Here is a 23,344-nt window from a genome sequence, read left to right as displayed (position 1 = left end):
CTCTGCTCTCCTTTACCCCCCTCTCTCTCTCTGCTCTCCTTTACCCCTCTCTCTCTCTGCTCTCCTTTACCCCTCTCTATCTCTCTCTGCTCTCCTTTACCCCTCTCTCTATCTCTCTCTGCTCTCCTTTACCCCTCTCTCTCTCTCTCTGTTCTCCTTTACCCCCCTCTCTCTCTCTGCTCTCCTTTACCCCTCTCTCTATCTATCTGCTCTCATTTACCCCCCCCTCTCTCTCTCTGCTCTCCTTTACCCCTCTCTATCTCTCTCTGCTCTCATTTACCCCTCTATCTCTCTCTGCTCTCCTTTACCCCTCTCTCTCTCTCTGTTCTCCTTTACCCCCCTCTCTCTCTCTGCTCTCCTTTACCCCCTCTCTCTGCTCTCCTCTACCCTCTCTCTCTACTCTCCTCTACTTTCACTCCTCTCTCTCTCTACTCTCCTCTACCCTCTCTCTCTACTCTCCTCTACTTTCACTCCTCTCTCTCTCTACTCTCCTCTACCCTCTCTCCTCTCTCTCTATACTCTTCTCTACCCTCTCTCTCTCCTCTCCTCTACCCTCTCTCTCTACTCTCCTCTACTTTCACTCCTCTCTCTCTCTCTACTCTCCTCTACCCTCTCTGCTCTCTCTCTCTACTCTCCTCTCTCTCTCTACTCTCCTCTACCCTCTCTCTCTACTCTCCTCTACCCTCTCTCCTCTCTCTCTCTACTCTCCTCTACCCTCTCTCCTCTCTCTCTCTACTCTCCTCTACCCTCTCTCCTCTCTCTCTCTACTCTTCTTTCTCTCTCTCTCTCCTCTCCTCTACCCTCTCTCCTCTCTCTCTCTACTCTCCTCTACCCTCTCTCCTCTCTCTCTCTACTCTTCTTTCTCTCTCTCTCTACTCTCCTCTACCCTCTCTCTCTACTCTCCTCTACTTTCACTCCTCTCTCTCTCTACTCTCCTCTACCCTCTCTCTCTACTCTCCTCTACTTTCACTCCTCTCTCTCTCTACTCTCCTCTACCCTCTCTCTCTACTCTCCTCTACTTTCACTCCTCTCTCTCTCTACTCTCCTCTACCCTCTCTCCTCTCTCTCTATACTCTTCTCTACCCTCTCTCTCTCCTCTCCTCTACCCTCTCTCTCTACTCTCCTCTACTTTCACTCCTCTCTCTCTCTCTACTCTCCTCTACCCTCTCTGCTCTCTCTCTCTACTCTCCTCTACCCTCTCTCCTCTCTCTCTCTACTCTCCTCTACCCTCTCTCCTCTCTCTCTCTACTCTCCTCTACCCTCTCTCCTCTCTCTCTCTACTCTCCTCTACCCTCTCTCCTCTCTCTCTCTACTCTTCTTTCTCTCTCTCTCTACTCTTCTTTCTCTCTCTCTCTCCTCTCCTCTACCCTCTCTCTCTACTCTCCTCTACCATCTCTCTCTCTACTTGCCTCTACCTTCTCTCTCTCCTCTCCTCCACCCTCTCTCTCTCCTCTCCTCCACCCTCTCTCTCTCCTCTCCTCTACCCTCTCTCTCTACTCTCCTCTACCCTCTCTCTCCTCTCTCTCTACTCTCCTCTACCCTATCTCTCTCTCTACTCTCCTCTCTCTCTCTTTCCCCTCTCTCTACTCTCCTCTCCTCTCTCTCTACTCTCCTCTCCTCTACCCTCTCCCTTTGTGCCTCCCTGTCTTCAGCTGCTTCTGCAGACTTCTCAACTTTAGCTCATTTAAAAGCTCTGATGACATGGATTAATTAATGACCAGAAACTGAGAGCCAGTCCAGCTCCACTGTTCATCTGGGCCTGGGTGTGTGGAGTGCAGTCAAAGTAGTGAACCTTCTTGTTTTGTTAACTTTATTTGGCCAGTTCCCTAGTGTATAAATAAACATTTCAAATAAACGTTTTAGATTTATTGAATGTATTTATGTTTTTTTCATTAGTTATTTAGATTTATTGAATTCAATATTTAAGCCAGTCCCCATATGTGTTGGCCAGTTCTCTACAGAGGATTTCTCGATAGTTAGTAAAACATCTATACACCGATCAACAAGCTGTTGAACTAACTAGACCCTAAACCTCTCTGTAGGGGACTACCGTAATAGCTATCCATATAAAGTGTGACTAATGCCTCTCCTATGTTGTACAGGTATGAATCTCTCCTGTTGGAGCCAGACCCAATCCCAGTCTACGCTCTCAAGCTGCTGGTGGCCCTCACAGAACACAGCAGCCCCGTCAACAGGTAAAACCTTCTAAACCAGCCTCCTGAGTGGCGCAGCGGTCTAAGTCACTGCTTCGCAGTGCTTGAGGTGTCATTACAGACCCTGGTTCGATCCCAGGCTGTGTGACAGCCGACTGTGACCGGGAGACCCATGAGGCGGCGCATTATCGGCCCAGCGTCGTCCGGGTTAAGGGAAGGGTTTGGCCGGCCCGGGATTTCATTGTCGCATCGCGTTCTAGCGATTCCTTGACTTTGAGCACCAGCTGGACGGTGTTTCCTCCGAAACATTGGTGCGACTGGCTTCCGGGTTAAGTGAGCAGTGTGTCAAGAAGCATTGCTGCTTGGCAGGGTCGTGTTTCGGAGGACGCCCGGCTCTCTAGGGAAGTTGCAGTGATGGGACAAGACTGGAACTACCAATTTGGATATCACGATATTGGGGAGAACAAGGGGTAAAATAAAATAAATAACTTCTAAACCAGGGATCATCAACTAGATTCAGCCGTGGGCCGTTTTGTTTCTGGAGGATGGTCTGGAGGATGGTCTGGAGGATGGAGGATGGTCTGGAGGATGGTCTGGAGGATGGTCTGGAGGATGGAACATAATGGTCTGGGGTCGGGGGTCTGGAACATAATTACTAATCATTTGTAGACTGCAAACTGACCACAAGAAGCACAGATATAATATTAAACTAAACATAATAATTTAAAACCTTGTTTATGTTTGTATATAATCACGTCTCTACTATGTGTTGGAATACTTGGAAACAGATTTCAAAATCAAAATTACTTGGAGCTGATTTCCTGGTGTGGGAATACTTGGAAACAGATTTCAAAATCAAAATTACTTGGAGCTGATTTCCTGGTGTTTTCACAGTCTTTTATGTCCAACCATGGAACATATCTATATATTTCCTGGTGTTTTCACAGTCTTTTATCTCCAACCATGGAACATATATATATATTTCCTGGTGTTTTCACAGTCTTTTATCTCCAACCATGGAACATATATATATATTTCCTGGTGTTTTCACAGTCTTTTATGTCCAACCATGGAACATATCTATATATTTCCTGGTGTTTTCACAGTCTTTTATGTCCAACCATGGAACATATATATATATTTCCTGGTGTTTTCACAGTCTTTTATGTCCAACCATGGAACATATATATATATTTCCTGGTGTTTTTACAGTCTTTTATGTCCAACCATGGAACATATATATATATTTTGTGCTCAGAACATTTTAGTTGCCAAATAAAAGCATTCGGCCCGCGGGTTGCCAGCTGGGGAACCCTGTTCTACACCATCTCCAGATAGACAGACTAGGACTCTAACCAACACAGTGTCATCTTGAAGAAAACCAAAGAGTCTAACCAACACAATGTCATCTTGATGAAAACCAGAGTCTAACCAACACAGTGTCATCATGAAGAAAACCAGAGAGTCTAACCAACACAATGTCATCTTGAAGAAAACCAAAGAGTCTAACCAACACAATGTCATCTTGAAGAAAACCAGAGAGTCTAACCAACACAATGTCATCTTGAAGAAAACCAAAGAGTCTAACCAACACAATGTCATCTTGATGAAAACCAGAGAGTCTAACCAACACAATGTCATCTTGATGAAAACCAGAGAGTCTAACCAACACAGTGTCATCTTGATGAAAACCAGAGAGTCTAACCAACACAGTGTCATCTTGAAGAAAACCAGAGAGTCTAACCAACACAGTGTCATCTTGATGAAAACCAGAGAGTCTAACCAACACAATGTCATCTTGAAGAAAACCAAAGAGTCTAACCAACACAATGTCATCTTGATGTTGCGATGGGGTTGCTATGGCATCTGTTATTACCCAGAGTTTATGGAGGTGAGTTGCGATGGGGTTGCTATGGCATCTGTTATTGTCTACCCAGAGTTTATGGAGGTGAGTTGCGGTGGAGTTGCTTTGGCATCTGTTATTGTCTACCCAGAGTTTATGGAGGTGAGTTGCGATGGGGTTGCTATGGCATCTGTTATTGTCTACCCAGAGTTTATGGAGGTGAGTTGCGATGGGGTTGCTATGGCATCTGTTATTGTCTACCCAGAGTTTATGGAGGTGAGTTGCGATGGGGTTGCTATGGCATCTGTTATTGTCTACCCAGAGTTTATGGAGGTGAGTTGCGATGGGGTTGCTATGGCATCTGTTATTATCTACCTACAGTTTATGGAGGTGAGTTGCGATGGGGTTGCTATGGCATCTGTTATTATCTACCTAGAGTTTATGGAGGTGAGTTGCGATGGGGTTGCTATGGCATCTGTTATTATCTACCTAGAGTTTATGGAGGTGAGTTGCGATGGGGTTGCTATGGCATCTGTTATTATCTACCTAGAGTTTATGGAGGTGAGTTGCGATGGGGTTGCTATGGCATCTGTTGTACACAACGCAACCTGAAGAGACAACACAGCATCTTGATTAACACTTGCATTTTTTTTCTGGTGTTGAATATTAAGTTAAGAAATTATTTCTGGGGGTTAAGAAATTATCAAATAAAAAAAGTTAATTGATCTCTCTCTTCTGTCTTTCTCTTTCTGTCTCTCTCCTCTCTCTCTGTTTCTCTCTCTCAATTCAATTTCAATTTAAGGGCCTTATTGGCATGGGAAACATATGTTTACATTGCCAAAGCAAGTGAAATAGATAATAAACAAAAGTGAAATAAACAATAAAAACCTTACAGTAAACATCACACTCACAAAAGTTCCAACAGAATAAAGCCATTTCAAATGTCAATATGTCTATATAAAGTGTTGTAATGATGTACAAATAGTTAGTACAAAAGGGGAAATAAATTAACATAAATATGGGTTGTATTTACAATGGTGTTTGTTCTTCACTGGTTGCCCTTTTCTTGTGGCAACAGGTCACACATCTTGCTGTTGTGATGGCACACTGTGGTACATTAGGTCGGTAAAAAGTCTCTCTCTCCTTCCCTCCCTTGAAGCTGTAAACCATAAGCTGGTTTTGGACACATCAGATCATTCATGTAATTATTACTACCAGAGAAAACAAAATCACGAAGTCAATAATTGTATTGTTTATCAGCAGCCTAATACATAGTTTAATATGCTTGACCTTTTCGCAGCATCAGCATGTTGAGGGGTGTTCCAGAGTTGTGGCCTCATGTAGGGAGCAGTGTGGAGCTCAGGCCCAACACTGCACTGTTTCCCTAATAACACACTGTAGATCCCCCTCCTCCCTCTGTAGCTGCCTGCCTGCAGGGCACAAACTCACAGTGCATGGCACATCTAGAATTCAGCTCACACCACGTTTCCTTGGCTTGCCAGGGCCGTTCCACCCCTCCTCCGTTCAGTTATCTGAATCATAGGGGAAAGTAGAGCATAAATAAGAGCAAACTTAAACTAATTTTAGAGAAATACTCACATAGAGACATTATTTAATTGCAGAAGTTGATGCATAAGCACACAGACACGAGGCATTGGCTTGTCCTTATTGAAAGAAAGCTACACTGGTAATGTGATGTTAAAGAGATTCTCAGAGGTAGGTCTTCCCTGATATGCTGCAACAGTAACACACTCACACACGCAAACACGGTCGTACGCAAGGTCACACACGCGCGCACACTCACACACACTGGGCTGAAGGAGAGGAAACCGTTCCCTGGGAAAGGAAAGTCATCGATTGATTGATGATTGGGTGTGTCCAAATAGGACCAGCCTACAGGAGAGGTGTGATGTCACCGCCATGTCGCTGCTGTTCAGGGGAGAACAGTGGAGCTGATAGAAGGAGAACAGGAGAACAGAACAGGGGGGTTAACAGCTCCCGGGGGAGTTTTAAAGGAGTCTTTCACCAGCTGGTGGCAACACACACCTCAGCAGTATGTCTGTCATCCTGCTCAATGGCTTTCAGATCACACTGGACCTGGAGCACAAAGAGGAAGACGTAATGTCACTTTTCAAAAGGAAATCTGAGAATGTCCTTAACCAACCCGTCCACTCCCACCCTCTTTGAAGACTGTCTGGATCTCAAATGGAACTCTATTCCCTATATAGGGCACTATGTTTGAACAGGACCCATAGGGCTCTAGTCAAAAGTAGTGCTCTATGTAGGGAAAAGGGTGACATTTGGGATGTACAGTATGTTGTAGGTTGCTATAGCTAGCTAGCTGCTGCAGTTGTATGAGATTCCTGCATAGTGTTTAGTATTAACCATGGATATTCCAGTGTTCATCAGAGAGCCAGACTGTCCTCTAACCTAATGGCAGGCAGCAGGCAGGCAGACAGGCCCTTTGTGTGCTTGGGATTAGTAAGGAGTATTGATCTGTTACAGAGGAAAGGTCAGACTAAGCCTAAGTTAGGGACTGCGCTGCTTAGCAGAGGTGGGAACGTGATGTTACTGAACGATGCAGAAGAAGTCGTTAGAATGAATAAGATTTCACTCTGCTGTGTAATAAACTGTGAACACCACCACTGCACCATAGTAAGGCGATAGCAGTCTGTATACGAAGTAAGGTATTATGTGGGTTTACCAATGAATAAAGCTGTGCAGGATGTTGAAATAGTTGAAGAGCAGTAGATGCCAGGCTGGTCTGGTGATGGTAGTATACTGTATCTAAAGCATGTTGCCATTGTCTCCCTGATAGTTCCTCAAGCCCTCTCATCTGGGTGATCCTCATGAAACAAGGGTACTCTGTTCCCTACATAGTGCACTACTATGGACCAGGGGCATTTGGGAGCCGCTGTCTGTGATGAATTGAGAGCTGGTTTCTCTGTGTTTCTGTGCTGCCTGCCTGGTCGTTGAGAAGGTGATGATGGACACCAGCTGGGTGCGCTTACATAGTTTTATCTTCGATCTCCAACACATCCCAGACTGACTGCCATTTCTGTCAAGGCTCTGAACACAAGCCAGCCCCCACACCTCCCTCTGTCTATCTATCTGGCACTGAGAGAGCCAACTGAACTATTCAAATTGATGTCAGCAATCTGCTACACACTCCTGTTGGTTGTATTTCCCTTGTCTGAGACGAGCTATTACATTTACAATGAGAAATTAAATTGCATTTACCACTGCTTGATAAAGTCCTAAAAAAGTGCAGAGCTCTCTCCTTGATGGGTTCTGGCTTAAATTAGATTGCAAATTGGGACTTTAACAGGGCTTCATACAAGTATGTCTTTCCCCCTCATTATCAGGTTTGATACAGAGTTCAAACTTTCCAATTATCTGAACCTTTGGCCGTTGTTGCCTTTGTGTGGGCTCAGTCAGTCTGCCTAGCTGTGCCCGCTTTAGCAAGTGAAGCAAAACCAGTTCTATCTGCCGGAATGCTTTTACACCCTGATTAGCAGGAATTTGAAAAATGCTTTTATCCCAGCGGAAGTCAGCCTCACAGCTACAGGAAGCCGGCATGCTACCGCTAATAAAAACCTGATCCTTTCTAATGAGCAGGTTAACGGAGGTTACACGCTGACTACATCAAGGCTACGCTCATTGTGGTATTATTATTTGATTTGACTGGAGTCGTGCTGATATCGTGCTATTGGTCAACGCGGTACCGTTGCCTGGTAGTCTGTGCATACACAATGAGTGATTGGTCAGTTGGATGAACAGACATGGGTGTTGTTTTGAATGTGTCGCAAATGGCAGCCTATCGTGCAATATTTTGGACCAGAGGCCTATGAGCCCTGTTCAAACGTAGTGCACTCTAAAAGGCACAGGCTGCCATTTTGGTCACAGCCATTGTGTTAAAAGCCTGGGATCCCCAGGTGTCCTCTCCTCCCTCCTTTCCTCTCCTCTGTCTGCCACCTGTGCTGCCTGCATGGAGACCTCTGCTCCTCTCTGCTGATTGGAGTGGACAGCAGAGTTGAGTGCGGTCAGAGGAATAGAGCAAAACCTCATCCCTGACTGTGTGTGTTCGTGGGTCTGTTCGTCTGTGCTTTCGTGTGTTTTTGTGTGTGCGTTCGTGTGTGTGTAATCAGCTCTGACAGCTGGTGTGTGTAAATGAGGAATGGGAGTGTTACCTCGTACTATCAGTGTCACTGGCCGGTCTGAAGAGCTGGCTGGGCTTGAGCTGTGTTGGTTTGGTTTGACATGGCTCAGTGGCAGGCAGCAGCTCTGTTCATTCAGCCTCAGCTTCTCCCTCTGACAGGCAGCAGAGATGACCTGCAGGACTGTCTGTGTCACACTCTCTGACAGTCAGGGGAGCCATGTGGAGCAAAGTGGATGGGAACAGTGCACAGTTAAGGATAGAGGCTGCCTCACAATGCTTCCAGAGTGAGGTTGGAAGATGTTTTACTGGCACTAATGTCCACTATTACTGTACACTCCACATTTCAGACTTTAAATGATTACATCACTACTACTATACTACTATACAGTGCCTTCAGAAAGTATTCATACCTCTTGACTTCTCCCACATTTTGTGTTACAGCCGGAATTAAAAATGTATCACAATACCCCATAATTACAAAGTGCAAAGACAGAATTTGTTCTTAACGGACTTGCCTACTTAAATAAAGGTTAAAAATCTAAAATCTATATAAACATGTTTTTAGACATTTTAGCAAATGTATGGCAAATGAAATACAGATATCTAATTTACATAAGTATTCACACCCCAGAGTCAATACTGTGTAGAAGCACCTTTGGTGGCGATTACAGTTTAATTCTTCGTTGCAGATTTTCTCAAGCTCTGTTAAGTTAGATGGGGAGTTGGGGTTGACCAGCAATCTTCAAGTCTTTCCACAGATTTTCAATGTAATTCAAGTCTGGGCTTTGGCTGGGCCACTCAAGGACTTTCACATTATAGTTCTGAAGCCATTCCAGTGTTGCTTTGGCTGTATGCTTGAGGTCCTGTTGGAACGTACATCTTTGCACCCAGTCTTTTGCACTTTGAAGTGGGTTCTCATCAAGGATTTGCCTGTATTTTGTTCCCTCTGTCCTTACCAGTCTCTCAGTCCCTGCCGCTGAAAAGCATCCTCATAGCATGATGCTGCCACCATGCTACACGGTAGGGATGGTGTTAGACGGGTGATGAACTGTGCATGATTTTCTCCATACATATCGCTTTGCATTCAGGCAAAAGAGTTACATTTTTGTCTCCTCAGACCATAGAATATTTTGTCTTATGAGTCATGTGCCCTTTTGCAGACTCCAGGTGTGCTGTCATGTGCCTTTTTCTTAGGAGTGGCTTCTGTTTGGCCACTCTCCCATAATGCCCAGATTCTGGCAGGTTCTCCCATCTCAGGCAAGGAACTCTGTTGTTCTGTCAGAGTGGTCATTGGGTTCTTGGTCACCTCCCTGATCAAGGTCCTTCTTGCCCTGTTGTTTGGTTGGACGGCCAGCTCTAGGCAGGATCTGCGTAGTTCCAGCTTTTTTTCCATCTCCCAATGATGGAGACCACTGTGTTCTTGGAAACTTAACACTCTAGAAATTGTTTCATACCGTTCCAGATATATGCCTCATCACAATTCTCTCTCGGAGACAGTTCCTTGGCATAGTTTCTTCACTGTCAACAGTAGGACCTTGTATAGACAGGTGTGTTTCTTTCTAAATCATGGCCACAGGTGGACTCCAATCAGGTTGTAGTGGCATCTCAAGGATGATCAAAGGAAACTGGATGCACCGGAGCTCAGTTTGGAGTGTCATTGCAAAGGGGTGTGAATAGTTATGGAAATGAGATATTTCTGTATTTCATTTACAATACCATTCGTCTGTACCTTTCAAAAAACATGTTTTCACTTTGTCATTATGGGGTATTGTGTAGATAGGTGAGAAAAAAATATATATTTAAAGGAATAATCCGCCCCCAGAAATAAAATCATGATACTCCTGTCAATTTGGTGAAAGCCTATGTTCTATCGCTGGGTAAAATAACAGATGTCCCCGTGATTTAACTTCTATCTGGTCCGTCTTTGAAAATCAGGAAATTGTGTAGGAGTGCATCTTAACGACATCATTCTCGTCATAGGGGTTACCACACTATCAGATTTCATAACGCTTTTAAAACAATGACCTCTTCTCCAGATCGCCAAATCAGCCAATAGAACACATACATACATCTATATCCTCATGACAAAGTAGAGATTTTGCTTAGATGTACCCAATCTAAACAGTGTAGCAAATTATTAAACTTCAAGTACCATGTTGCAATGCCCCCTGTGTGTGGGATAAGCAGAGATATTACAGAAAGGAGGAGATAGGAATCCCACAGGGCAATGAATGGAGAAACGCCCCACCCAACTGACTGTCGGTGAGAGTGCAGTTTGTTTAGCCGATTTTACAGCTAGCTAGCTACTTCACATGCTGATATTGATGTTGGTATTGTTGTGCGTAGCTATGTTTTACAGCTAGCTAGCTACTTCACATGCTGATATTGATGTTGGTATTGTTGTGCGTAGCTATGTTTTACAGCTAGCTAGCTACTTCACATGCTGATATTGATGTTGGTATTGTTGTGCATAGCTATGTTTTACAGCTAGCTAGCTACTTCACATGCTGATATTGATGTTGGTATTGTTGTGCGTAGCTATGTTTTCTAGCTAGCTAACTAACTGGCCGGCCAGCCAGCCCAGAGAGAGAGAGCATTGCATTGAGGGTTTTGTAGTAGACTTGAGCTACAACAGATTTCCAAAAACAATTTTCACATGTTTCTACCAACCTTGTTATAATGACCAAATTATTATAACTTGTTCCAAAGAAAATATTGAAATATGAGTGTCATTTAACACTATTTAACACGTAATCTTATGAATTAGTGGTTTGGGCTGGATTATCCCTTTAATCCATGTTGAGTTCAGGCTGTAACACAACAACATGTGGAATAAGTCCAGGGGTGAGAATACTTCCTGAAGGCTCTGTGTACCTAATCTTAAAGCTAGAATCCTTCATGGAGACAATAACAAAGTGGTCACCAGCCTGTTTTGGGAAAAAGCTGAGGGATGGTCCTGGAGAAATATAACCAGACTTAAATTCATAGACAGAGCTATGGATGCAAGGACTGACCATCCATGATATCACAATTATAGATTTCATCATTTCTTGAGGTTTATACGGTAATTATTAACATTTGCATTGTTTAAAACATAGAGAGAGAGAGAGAGAGAGAGAGAGAGAGAGAGAGAGAGAGAGAGAGAGAGAGAGAGAGAGAGAGAGAGAGAGAGAGAGAGAGAGAGAGAGAGAGAGAGAGAGAGAGAGAGAGAGAGAGAGAGAGAGAGAGAGAGAGAGAGAGAGAGAGAGAGAGATTTTTAATATAAAAATCCAAATCCCTCCCAGGCAGCTGCTGGAGGATCTGTGGTAGTAGACCGACTGTGTTAAATGTCATCCACACATTGTGCCATTATTAAGGAAGCGTGACAGGTTGAATCAGAGCTGTACTCAGGCACACTCTCAACTTCATCAGATTGTAAATAAGATCAGAAGGTTGTCTGCAGCCGTGGAGAATGTGGGCAGAGCGGATCTTATTATTTTGCCCTCCAGCCTAGCTGGGCAAATGCCACTTCATCCACGCAATCTGCGTCTACATGAAAATTAGAGTTTTTTTCCCCCCCTAACGTTAAGGACAGTCTAGATTCTGTATGGCACAGAGATGTATTGAAGTTGAGAAATGAGTTGTACTGTACATGCATACTGTGTGATGCATTAGTTGTCATTAGCCCAAAACTTGTGTAGGATCGTGTTTAGAGAGCCATGGCTTTGACCCAGATAGTATCCACTGCTGTTGACATGGTTTCAGTTCAGTTATTCCTTCTCTATAATAAGTCTTCAACAGGCCTGTATCAGTATTACTGGCTGCCTTGACAGGAACGGATTTCGGTAGTTCAGTTTCTCTTAACGTGACAGTGATGCAGGGTGCTATGGATGTAGAATGATGTGGAACTGGGAATGCTAACCATGCAGGCTGGGGGTGAGACACTACCACCCTACAGATGGACCTGATTTGTCTTCAGATTTAATGGCTGAAAGCTATGTGAGTCATCACGACACAGGGAAAGACTTTTCGTTGGCTGGGCCCTCGATGTAGCCTAAGTTGAGCTATAATTTAATGTCACTTCGCACACAGGATGCCTTCAGTTCAATGTAGATGCGTCCCAATTGGCACCCTATCCCCTATATAGTGCTATATAGGGTGTAATTTGGGATGCAGGCTCGGCAATCTGTGAGGCTTGGAGAAGAAGCCTGGCTATTTACACTCCTCTGTCACCCCGTCAGGGAGATAAAGCTTGGCCATTCATCAGTTCTGGTTACACCTCTGTCTAGTCTACTCTATGGGGGTAAAGTGGAATTACGACCCAGGCCCTCTGCTCACCTTTAACTCTCCATATTTGTTCCTGTTTTGTTTTATGAGCACAATTTAATGTTAATGACGTGTCATCACTCAGGTTCACACGGAGATCGATGGGAGAGGGTTGTTTCTGAACTACAATAATGGAGGAGGTCAGGGAGGAGTGGAGGGAGAGGGGAGGGAGTGGAGGGAGAGAGGAAAGAGTGGAGGGAGAGGGGAGAGAGGAGGGAGAGGGGAGGGAGTGGAGGGAGAGAGGGAAGAGTGGAGGGAGAGAGGGAAGAGTGGAGTTTGTCTGTTATATAGTACACTGCATATATACATGTGTAGGATCTTAATTTGATCACTCTTTTGTTACATAAATGTTCCTGCACCACAGGAAATGCAGATGAGCTTCGGGATTTACATACATTCAATGAAAGCCCACACTAACACACGGTTATATTAACAGTATTGCACTTTTCATGTAGCCTAATAACCTAACCACCAATCAAGCAACATTATAGATTAAACGTTAAAATCCTGTTGCTGCAATATTATTTTGCTGTGACAATTCAGGTCAAATTAAAATCCTACATCTGTAGGCAAACTAATGTAGGCCCCTACAACAAACTTGATATTGTGTAGTTAGTATGAAAGCAGATTGGACATCAACTAGGACTGGTCAATTTTTGTGTTGTCATCTGTATTTCATGTTTCAGTTTTCTCCTTTCTCAGTATGTTCAGGTTGCCTGCTGACTTCTATGTGACTTTCAACCTCAAGAGGATGTCTCTCTGGTTAATCACAGGCTTGTGTTGTCCCTCTGCACTTCATTGGGAGATTTACTCCTAGCGGCAGTGGTGTTTACTCTTATCTGGTGTTCTGCACAATGGCTTAGCTGCCTCACATAAGCTACACTACTTTACAAACATTTGATGGAATTCTCTTTGGAGGACTGAGGACACCATATATGGAAAACTGGGAAATAAATGTTTCCCAGCCGTGCAATACATCATTGTTATGTAAAAACTCCCTCTAATACGTTTTCTATGGGTGACCTCTAGTCTTGTTTAAATGTGTCTAGCCTGCCTGCCACAATGTTTTCTTCCTTTGAGCACCTCTATACACAAGCTGTAATTGGTTGTGAATCAAAAGGCTTAATCAATAAGGGAGCTGTGGAGAGTCATTTTCAATAAAGATGTACATTACTCCTGGGTGCTGAGGTGTCAGAAGGCTCCTTTCTCCCCGCAGAAGATTAGTCAGAGGTCCTTTTCTCACATGACTGATCTTAGAGCCGAGGCACGCTGCGGTGCCTTCACACAAACACACTGAAATACTGCCATACGTTCAGTAGGCCTCAGATTCAGAGGCAATGCATGGACCCTAATGAAGATGAAACGTCTCTCTGTGCTATGAAGGTACCTAAACCTGCCTCTGTGTTTCTCTCACTCTCTTTTTCTCTCTCTTTGTCTCTCTCTCTTCTCCCCCCTCTCCATCTTTCTCTCTCTCTCTCCCTCTCCTCTCTCTCTCTCTTCTCCCCCCTCTCCATCTTTCTCTCTCTCTCTCCCTCTCTCTCTCTCTTCTCCCCCCTCTCTCTCCCTCTCCTCTCTCTCTCTCTCCCTCCTCCACAGCCTGGTCAGAGACAGCAGGATCCTACCTGTTGTCTTTCAAGTCATGGCGGTAAGTTAAGAGTCCCACTTAAAATGCTGCTTTTTTTTCTTACTACTAAAATCTTATGTTCCAGGAAACTGCTTTGGTGTGCGGTTTTATTTATCACTTGTGTTTCCTGCCCGACTTTTCATTTCCAGGCTCAAGAAAAAAGCTATCTCCTAAAAATATAAGTGGTTTGTCAAATTCCCACCTCCACTCGACTCTGAGTCTGTGTCTCTCTCCGTCTTTCAGACGGCCCGAGGTGGAAACTAGTGGAAAGGAATGTTAAGATGAAAGCCATATTACAAAGCACCTTGCTTCCTCCTCTCCCACCCCACCTGGCTGTTTTATTCTCTGTCGTGAAAATATATGAGTCCCATTGGGTGGAGAGGACTTTGGGCTATTGGAACATAATTCAAAGGCTGTTATGTGGGGGAATTCTGCTGGGCCAGACATTTTAGCTCCCATCCACCCCACCCCCATCCCACCGCCTGCCTACTTCTCTCTCTCTGTCATTTCAGGCCGAGCCCGTTTTGCACCAGCAGCGCTCGTTTGCCAGGGTTCTTTATTGATTTATTATGCAAATGAGTGTGCTGTGCGGTGGTGACCCATCACAGTACATTGTGTAATTGAGTGACGGAGGGAGCGGAACAGCCTTTTGAGGGGCTGTGCTTAATGGAGTGAGAATATGAAGTGGTCGTCGTCCCCCAGCTCCTACAACAGGTTACATATTCATCAGACCAGAACGCTTATTTCAGTAAACAGCCAATTCCCCCTTGACCTCAATCCACCAGTAACTGCTCTGCACTCTTTAATGAACTTATCGCTTGGGTGACTTCTCAGACAAGTTGCCACTGCATGTAAGAACACTTTGAGAAACATCACACAGACGCAATCAGTTAGCTGTTAGGTTGATTGTCCTTACGTGTTGTGTTGCTTTCCACGGGTCTCTTCTATGTTTTGGAGGTATAGTTGTGTTGCTTTCCACGGGTCTCTTCTATGTTTTGGAGGTATAGTTGTGTTGCTTTCCACGGGTCTCTTCTATGTTTTGGAGGTATAGTTGTGTTGCTTTCCACGGGTCTCTTCTTCTATGTTTTGGAGGTATAGTTGTGTTGCTTTCCACGGGTCTCTTCTTCTATGTTTTGGAGGTGTAGTTGTGTTGCTTTCCACGGGTCTCTTCTTCTATGTTTTGGAGGTATAGTTGTGTTGCTTTCCACGGGTCTCTTCTATGTTTTGGAGGTATAGTTGTGTTGCTTTCCACAGGTCTCTTCTTCTATGTTTTGGAGGTGTAGTTGTGTTGCTTTCCACAGGTCTCTTCTTCTATGTTTTGGAGGTATAGTTGTGTTGCTTTCCACAGGTCTCTTCTTCTATGTTTTGGAGGTATAGGCCAGGCCTAACCATGACAGTACCAACTAGGACGTATGTAGACTTTATCACATGCATGTCATCATTACATTTAGAGGACCTAATGTTCTGAATTAGTGATTCAACGAATAAGTTCTGGAATGCGTTAGAAAAGCCTCCCTCCACACAGTTTAACACCATACAATGCAGTGTTACATACACAGCCAATCAGGAAGGAGAGCCATTTAGTGTGCATTACCAGCCAATCAGTGTCATGCAGGTCAACCACATAAACACTGCTCTATCCAATATAGACTCAGTCTGGACCCTATCACACACTAATCCTGCTCTCCTCTCCACCGTTGGGGTTCACCATTCATATAGTGCCTAGTTGTTACACCTACAGGACATACACTATGGCCAGTCCATTACAGGCTTTACAGATACATAGTGACAGGATTAAATCAGCTCTTCTCACTCTCACTTCACTGTAGTCACCATGTGTGTGTAGTGAGTGTACCAAATGGAAGCCTATTCCCTATATGGTGCACTGCTTTTGACCTATGGGCCCTGGTCAAAAGTAGTGCACTACATAGGGAATAGGGTTCACTTTTGGGACGTATACCATACTTTTTAACTTTACTCTGAACCACAATGGCTTGCCTTCTCCAATCCAATGGAAGCTGATATGCGGGTTTGGTCGGGATCGTATCAAATTGCTTTTTCGCGACACAGTTAGTGCAGACTGCAGTAGTAATAGCTGTCCACTTATTTACTTTTAAGGCCAGTTCAGCAGTTTCACGGACTGGCATTGATTCGGGCCAGAGACGGCATGAAAGTGGTCCACGGACGGAGCAGTAATGCACCTCACTAATGAGTGTGGCGAGGAAGACGGTGGTGATTGACAGTGGCATTGATTGAGTTTGGTCCAACATCAGCAGACTGATCCTTAAGCAAGTGTTTAGGGAGCTTGACTCTGGTTACAACAAGAGCCCCAAGTAACAATGCTAGGCTCTAGCCCTCCTTTCCTGCTGTCCTGAATCTAATGTCTGGAGACTGAAGCTCACGTCTAGTTTGTTGTGGCTGCTGCAATGCATCATGGTATTTTACTGATGATCATGATTGATTGTGTTAAGGATAATGCTTGAGACTTGAGACCCCTCAAATGTCCCTGTTTTAACAGCTTTGTTTTAAAGGTTAATGTTAATCCTGTTGCAGGATGGCTTTATCTCTGCCTTCCCCTGATTGTAGTGTCTCTGCCCCATATTCAATTTGATGTCATCTGACAGTGTAAATCTAATTGGAAGAAAATCAATTTTGCCTGTGTGTGTGTGGGGGGGAAGGTAGGTAGGAATGTACAGTCGGTGGACTCTGTATGAGTTTGTGAGCTTTAAGAGAGAAAGGAGAATCTAATAGAATCAGAGGTTTATACAGCTAGCTCTGATTGCAACATTGCTGGTATTAGGAGAATAGTTGCGCTCCCCTCTGCCATTCTCATTAACAACAGCAGAGAAGAAAAGTCTGCATTGCGACAAATATTGATCTGGAGACCAAATTACAGCTTGAAAGAAAGTCAAATAGCAGACATAAACACTGTCTTTTGTTGTACTGCAAAGCTACTTTTCAGAGCTTGTTTTACACTGTAGGACACACTGAAGAAGAAGAATCCTTTTAATCCATTTTCCTTGCAGTCAACAGAAATTCATCGACTGCTTATCCCCTCGCAAAGACACACACACACACACACACACACACACACGCACACACGTTTGAAGTTAGTTCAGAAGAGGCAGCCAAGCAGCTACATAGGAGTTTGAGGTTCTGGGATTGGGCCTGTGATAGTGAGGCTCCAGTCTAGTTCCATGTAAACCAACACAGAGAGACATACGTTGAGTTGAGAACTGAAGTGATTGTTGGTTCAGACTGTGAGGCCAGAGGCAGCCAATGGTATGTTTGGGATTGTGATGATGAGATCTGAAGTTAGCATTATAGATGATGAGAGATCAAGTCAAGCTGCAGGCAGACAGCACAATTCCATTACACATCTGATAAGATACAGAAATGAGGACAAGCTTTTTCGGGAGGCGATAAAAATTTGTTTTTCTTTCCGTCCTTATTTTTTCAGTATGTTTCTATCTCCAGCTTTTGGATTTAACTCTGTCATCTGTCAGAAAGGACGCAGCCACACAGCCATATACATTTCTCCTCCATGTGTCTCCCTATTCATCCTTATCAAATCAAACCAGTCTTTGTGTTAAACAAAGTGTTTATAGGAAGTAGTGAGTCAATCAGTTGAGCCCATCAGGGTTTAGGTCTAGGCCCACACATGTATCTCTTCATTAAGGGCTGTTGATACCTGCATGACCCCTGCTCTTCTCAAGTGGCCTAGCAGAGAAAACAGGTGGAAAAGCGATGGTTCTGGGCCTTGAGATTCCATGGCTAATTTATCCAGGAGACTGAGGAGAATCTCTGAGCTACTGGCCCAACTCTGTGCTTCTCTCTCTGCTTCTCTCTGCCTTCCTGTCAGCCTGTAAACTGTGGAAGCCCCTTGAACAAAAATCGTCTGGGCCCTAATTATGGCTGCATTGATTTTCTCTGTGTGTGTGTGTGTGTGTGTGTGTGTGTGTGTGTGTGTGTGTGTGTGTGTGTGTGTGTGTGTGTGTGTGTGTGTGTGTGTGTGTGTGTTTTCACTCTGGCCTAGATCCCAGACATCCTAGCTCAGGCCTTCATTGCCTACCTACTTATTATGTTCCTAATCCAACCCTGCTCACCAGATAATTACACAACCTTCACCAAGGCTCATCCCCTGCACCCTGCTCACCAGATAATTACACAACCTTCACCAAGGCTCACCAGATAATTACACAACCTTCATCAAGGCTCACCAGATAATTACACAACCTTCACCAAGGCTCATCCCCTGCACCCTGCTCATCAGATAATTACACAACCTTCATCAAGGCTCACCAGATAATTACACAACCTTCACCAAGGCTCATCCCCTGCACCCTGCTCACCAGATAATTACACAACCTTCACCAAGGCTCACCAGATAATTACACAACCTTCACCAAGGCTCACCAGATAATTACACAACCTTCATCAAGGCTCACCAGATAATTACACAACCTTCACCAAGGCTCATCCTCCCCACATCCCAAAGTAACCTCCACCTCCTCCATCTCCCTCCTCCAACTCTCACCAAGCTCCCCCATCTCCATCCTCCCTCTCCCCAAGCTCCCCATCTCCCTCCTCCCTCTCCCCAAGCTCCCCCATCTCCCTCCTCCCGCTCCCCAAGCTCCCCCATCTCCCCCCTCCCTCTCCCCAAGCTGCCCTATCTCACTCCTCCCTCTCCCCAAGCTCCCCCATCGCCCTCTCCCCAAGCTCCCCCATCTCCCTCCTCCCTCTCCCCAAGCTGCCCTTTCTCCCTCCTCCCTCTCCCCAAGCTGCCCTATCTCCCTCCTCCCTCTCCCCAAGCCCCCCTGCTCCTCTGCTGTTCTTCATCTAGCCCTCAGCCAGGTCCTGAAGATGCTTCCCCTCTCAAAAGTTAAGATGCTAATGACTATTCTTCATTAAAGCTCAGCTATTTCTTCAGTCATCATCAGATCTAGGCCCTTAAGATGGCACACACAGGTGTATCTAGACCCTGTGAAAGGTATAATGTAAGCAGCAGATGATAATGTAGTCAATACAAATGCAGAATGTTAGCTACTGTATGCTTCAGTTTTCAGAATAAGACGTACTGTGGGTGCAGGGGACAGTAGTTGTGAAAACAAGAGTACTGCAGAAGCATTGCTAAGGCAGATTTGCTGAAATCCATCCCTAAGGCTCTCAATATTTGAGGATTGCCCTGAAAGACTGTGTGCTTCCATGGGTTTTTGCCCTTCCTTTTCCTCGCCCCCTATTCATTTCTCCTGTGTCTTTATTCCATGTTGTGTTCTCTCCAGGAGCACCAGGACAATATCCTGGGTGGAACCATGCAGAAGGCCATGGCTCTCCTCAGCAACCTGACTGGACAGAAAGACGTGGATCTACAACCCTTCTACCAACAAGGTACGGTGCACTGCCTCACACAAATTAATGCATTGTACCGTATCTAGGCCTAACAGTTTCCACCCCATTTACAAAGAACACCGTGCACAAGTCCCATGTGGTTCCATGTGACTTAGTTGGTAGAACATGGCGCTCGCAACGCCAGGGTTGTGGGTTTAATTCCTATGGGGGACCAGTATGAAAATGTTTGCACTCTGGATAAGAGCATCTACTAAATGACTCACTACTGTACGTCTCTCTGGATAAGAGCATCTACTAAATGACTCACTACTGTAAGTCTCTCTGGATAAGAGCATCTACTAAATGACTCACTACTGTAAGTCTCTCTGGATAAGAGCATCTACTAAATGACTCACTACTGTAAGTCTCTCTGGATAAGAGCATCTACTAAATGACTTGAATGTAAAGTGAGGACTCCAACCACTCTATCAGAAAGGTACAGTGACTGACAAACACGTCTTTGATGGGTTAATGCAGCACTGTGTGTAATACAACACCCAACAGTTTCTCCATCATTGACAAAGACAATCATACACAGGTACAAAACAACCTGTGTTGATTCCTCTCCTGTGTTTTCAGTTACTGGAGTGTGTTTCCTTGCCAGTAACTCCACCCCTTTACCTTCGGCTCAGACCGCTTATTGCATTGGGATCCTGTGGTGCTTTAAGCCGTGTGTGTGTGTGTTGTGTTTGTGGTGTGTGTGTGTTTCGTGTTAGCGTCGCAGGCAGGCTTTTGGTCTCCCAGCAGCAGCTGAGGAAGGAAGAATGAAAGCCTCTCCTCTTCTTCCTCCACTCTATCCATCAACAGGCTGGGCTGTGTGTCCTGTTGTGGTACTCCTATCAGTTCATCTCCTCCTTGTCTGTCCACAGACGGCCCGCACCCACCCGTCTGCCTCTCTCTCTCTTTTTCTCGCTCTACACTCAGCACACATCTGACACAATCAGCCCAGCTGCCGAGCAGCCATTGCCGAGCAGCCATTTGTCTACTCCTTTACCCGCTCGGCTCTCCTGCCTTGGCATGTTTTCCTTCTCTGCCATCGCTTTTCAATGCCCAGCTGGCTGCCCGCTGCAAAAACCAGGCGCTCCATAACACTCAATTATTGAATAATAGATTCATTTTGCTATGGCTGTACTGTGTTGACAGTTCTCATTAGCTAGTCGGCACAGTTAGCCCGTTAGCGCCACACGGTATCTCTCTCCCACCGCCGAGTGGCATGGAGCTGAGAGAGCCTGTCCTGTCAACCCTGTCGTGGTTCTGCATGAGCTCGGGGGAGTCATAGATTCACAGCCGGGCTTCACATTCAACATGCACCTCCTAGGAGAAGGCAGGGGCACCTTGCAGATAGCAGGACTAATGAAATGCTCCTCCTTGGAGAAGGCAGGGGCACCTTGCAGATAGCAGGACTAATGAAATGCTCCTTCTAGGAGAAGGCAGGGGCACCTTGCAGATAGCAGGACTAATGAAATGCTCCTTCTAGGAGAAGGCAGGGGCACCTTGCAGATAGCAGGGCTAATGAAATGCTCCTTCTAGGAGAAGGCAGGGGCACCTTGCAGATAGCAGGACTAATGAAATGCTCCTCCTAGGAGAAGGCAGGGGCACCTTGCAGATAGCAGGGCTAATGAAATGCTCCTTCTAGGAGAAGGCAGGGGCACCTTGCAGATAGCAGGACTAATGAAATGCTCCTTCTAGGAGAAGGCAGGGGCACCTTGCAGATAGCAGGACTAATGAAATGCTCCTTCTAGGAGAAGGCAGGGGCACCTTGCAGATAGCAGGACTAATGAAATGCTCCTTCTAGGAGAAGGCAGGGGCACCTTGCAGATAGCAGGACTAATGAAATGCTCCTTCTAGGAGAAGGCAGGGGCACCTTGCAGATAGCAGGACTAATGAAATGCTCCTTCTAGGAGAAGGCAGGGGCACCTTGCAGATAGCAGGACTAATGAAATGCTCCTTCTAGGAGAAGGCAGGGGCACCTTGCAGATAGCAGGGCTAATGAAATGCTCCTCCTTGGAGAAGGCAGGGGCACCTTGCAGATAGCAGGGCTAATGAAATGCTCCTCCTAGGAGAAGGCAGGGGCACCTTGCAGATAGCAGGACTAATGAAATGCTCCTCCTTGGAGAAGGCAGGGGCACCTTGCAGATAGCAGGACTAATGAAATGCTCCTTCTAGGAGAAGGCAGGGGCACCTTGCAGATAGCAGGGCTAATGAAATGCTCCTTCTAGGAGAAGGCAGTACCTTGAAAAACAAATGATAGTCTCACTAAGCGCAAACCAGATGGGATGGCGTATCGCTGCAGAATACTGCGGTAGTCATGCGGGTTAAGTGTGCCTTGAATTCTAAATACATCACAGACAGTGTCACCAGCAAAGCACCCCCACATCATCACACCTCCAAATGTGAACTTTTAACAAGGCACACCTGATAATTGAAATGCATTCCAGGTGACCTCATGAAACTTGTTGAGAGAATGCCAAGAGTGTTCAAAGCTGTCATCAAGGCAAAGGGTGGCTACTTTGAATAATCTCAAATATAAAATATATTTGGATTACTTTTTTGGTTACTACATGATTCCATATGTGTTATTTCATAGTTTTGATGTCTTCACTATTATTCTACAATGTAAAAAATTGTACGAATAAAGAAAAACCCTTGAATGAGTAGGTGTGTGAAAATCTTTTGACTGGTACTGTGTGTGAGAATGCCAAAAAAATGAGGTCCCAGCCACCACTCAAAGATTTTTATTGTCCCACAGTCGCTGGACTCTGGTGGCATCTCAAACACTTGGGGTCAAAATGTGGATATATTTTTGTCATTTGAGTAATGGAGACGGTGCAAACTTTGAGCTGAATGAGCCCATGTCTTATGCAACATGATGAGGTGTGGATACGCCCAATACTATGTTGAATGAGCCCATGTCTTATGCAACATGATGAGGTGTGGATACGCCCAATACTATGTTGTCACCCATGTCTCATGTAACATGATGAGGTGTGGATACGCCCAATACTATGTTGAATGAGCCCATGTCTTATGTAACATGATGAGGTGTGGATACGCCCAATACTATGTTGTCACCCATGTCTTATGTAACATGATGAGGTGTGGATACGCACAATACTATGTTGAATGAGCCCATGTCTTATGTAACATGATGAGGTGTGGATACGCCCAATACTATGTTGTCACCCATGTCTTATGTAACATGATGAGGTGTGGATGCGCCCAATACTATGTTGAATGAGCCCATGTCTTATGCAACATGATGAGGTGTGGATACGCCCTCTACTATGTTGAATGAGCCCATGTCTTATGCAACATGATGAGGTGTGGATACGCCCTCTACTATGTTGAATGAGCCCATGTCTTATGCAACATGATGAGGTGTGGATACGCCCAATACTATGTTGAATGAGCCCATGTCTTATGTAACATGATGAGGTGTGGATACGCCCAATACTATGTTGAATGAGCCCATGTCTTATGTAACATGATGAGGTGTGGATACGCCCAATACTATGTTGAATGAGCCCATGTCTTATGTAACATGATGAGGTGTGGATACGCCCAATACTATGTTGAATGAGCCCATGTCTTATGTAACATGATGAGGTGTGGATACGCCCAATACTATGTTGTCACCCATGTATTATGTAACATGATGAGGTGTGGATACGCCCAATACTATGTTGCCATATGTCATCAGGTAGCTTGTCACCCGTGTCTTGCTCCCATGCAGATTTTGTATTTGCTAAGGAAGGCGGATTAATATTCTGTATTATGTCGTATAATCTGGAGATTGTGCCCTTCAGATAAGGGTTAAGATCTAAGCACCTCTCGACTGGACACTTAGTGTGCTCGAGTGGAAATTAAGGGAA

At 45.0% G+C, this 23,344-nt stretch overlaps 1 protein-coding gene across 3 annotated transcripts in view; it reads left to right on the top strand.

The window, feature by feature from the left end:
• LOC110505077 (serine/threonine-protein kinase ULK4-like) overlaps positions 1-23,344 on the top strand; it is a 218,821-nt gene that overhangs the window by 70,250 nt on the left and 125,227 nt on the right. For all 3 annotated transcript variants that reach the window (XM_036966144.1, XM_036966148.1, XM_036966152.1), the window contains exons 30-32: positions 2,103-2,195; positions 14,057-14,105; positions 19,367-19,472. In XM_036966144.1, the coding sequence (XP_036822039.1) occupies positions 2,103-2,195; positions 14,057-14,105; positions 19,367-19,472 (248 nt within the window). The remainder of the gene's footprint in view (positions 1-2,102; positions 2,196-14,056; positions 14,106-19,366; positions 19,473-23,344) is intronic.

Source organism: Oncorhynchus mykiss, chromosome 3 (assembly GCF_013265735.2).
Source record: "Oncorhynchus mykiss isolate Arlee chromosome 3, USDA_OmykA_1.1, whole genome shotgun sequence".
In the NCBI taxonomy this organism is placed as follows: domain Eukaryota; kingdom Metazoa; phylum Chordata; class Actinopteri; order Salmoniformes; family Salmonidae; genus Oncorhynchus; species Oncorhynchus mykiss.
The sequence above is the reverse complement of the archived record's forward strand: the minus strand, read 5'-3'. Positions and strand labels throughout refer to the sequence as shown.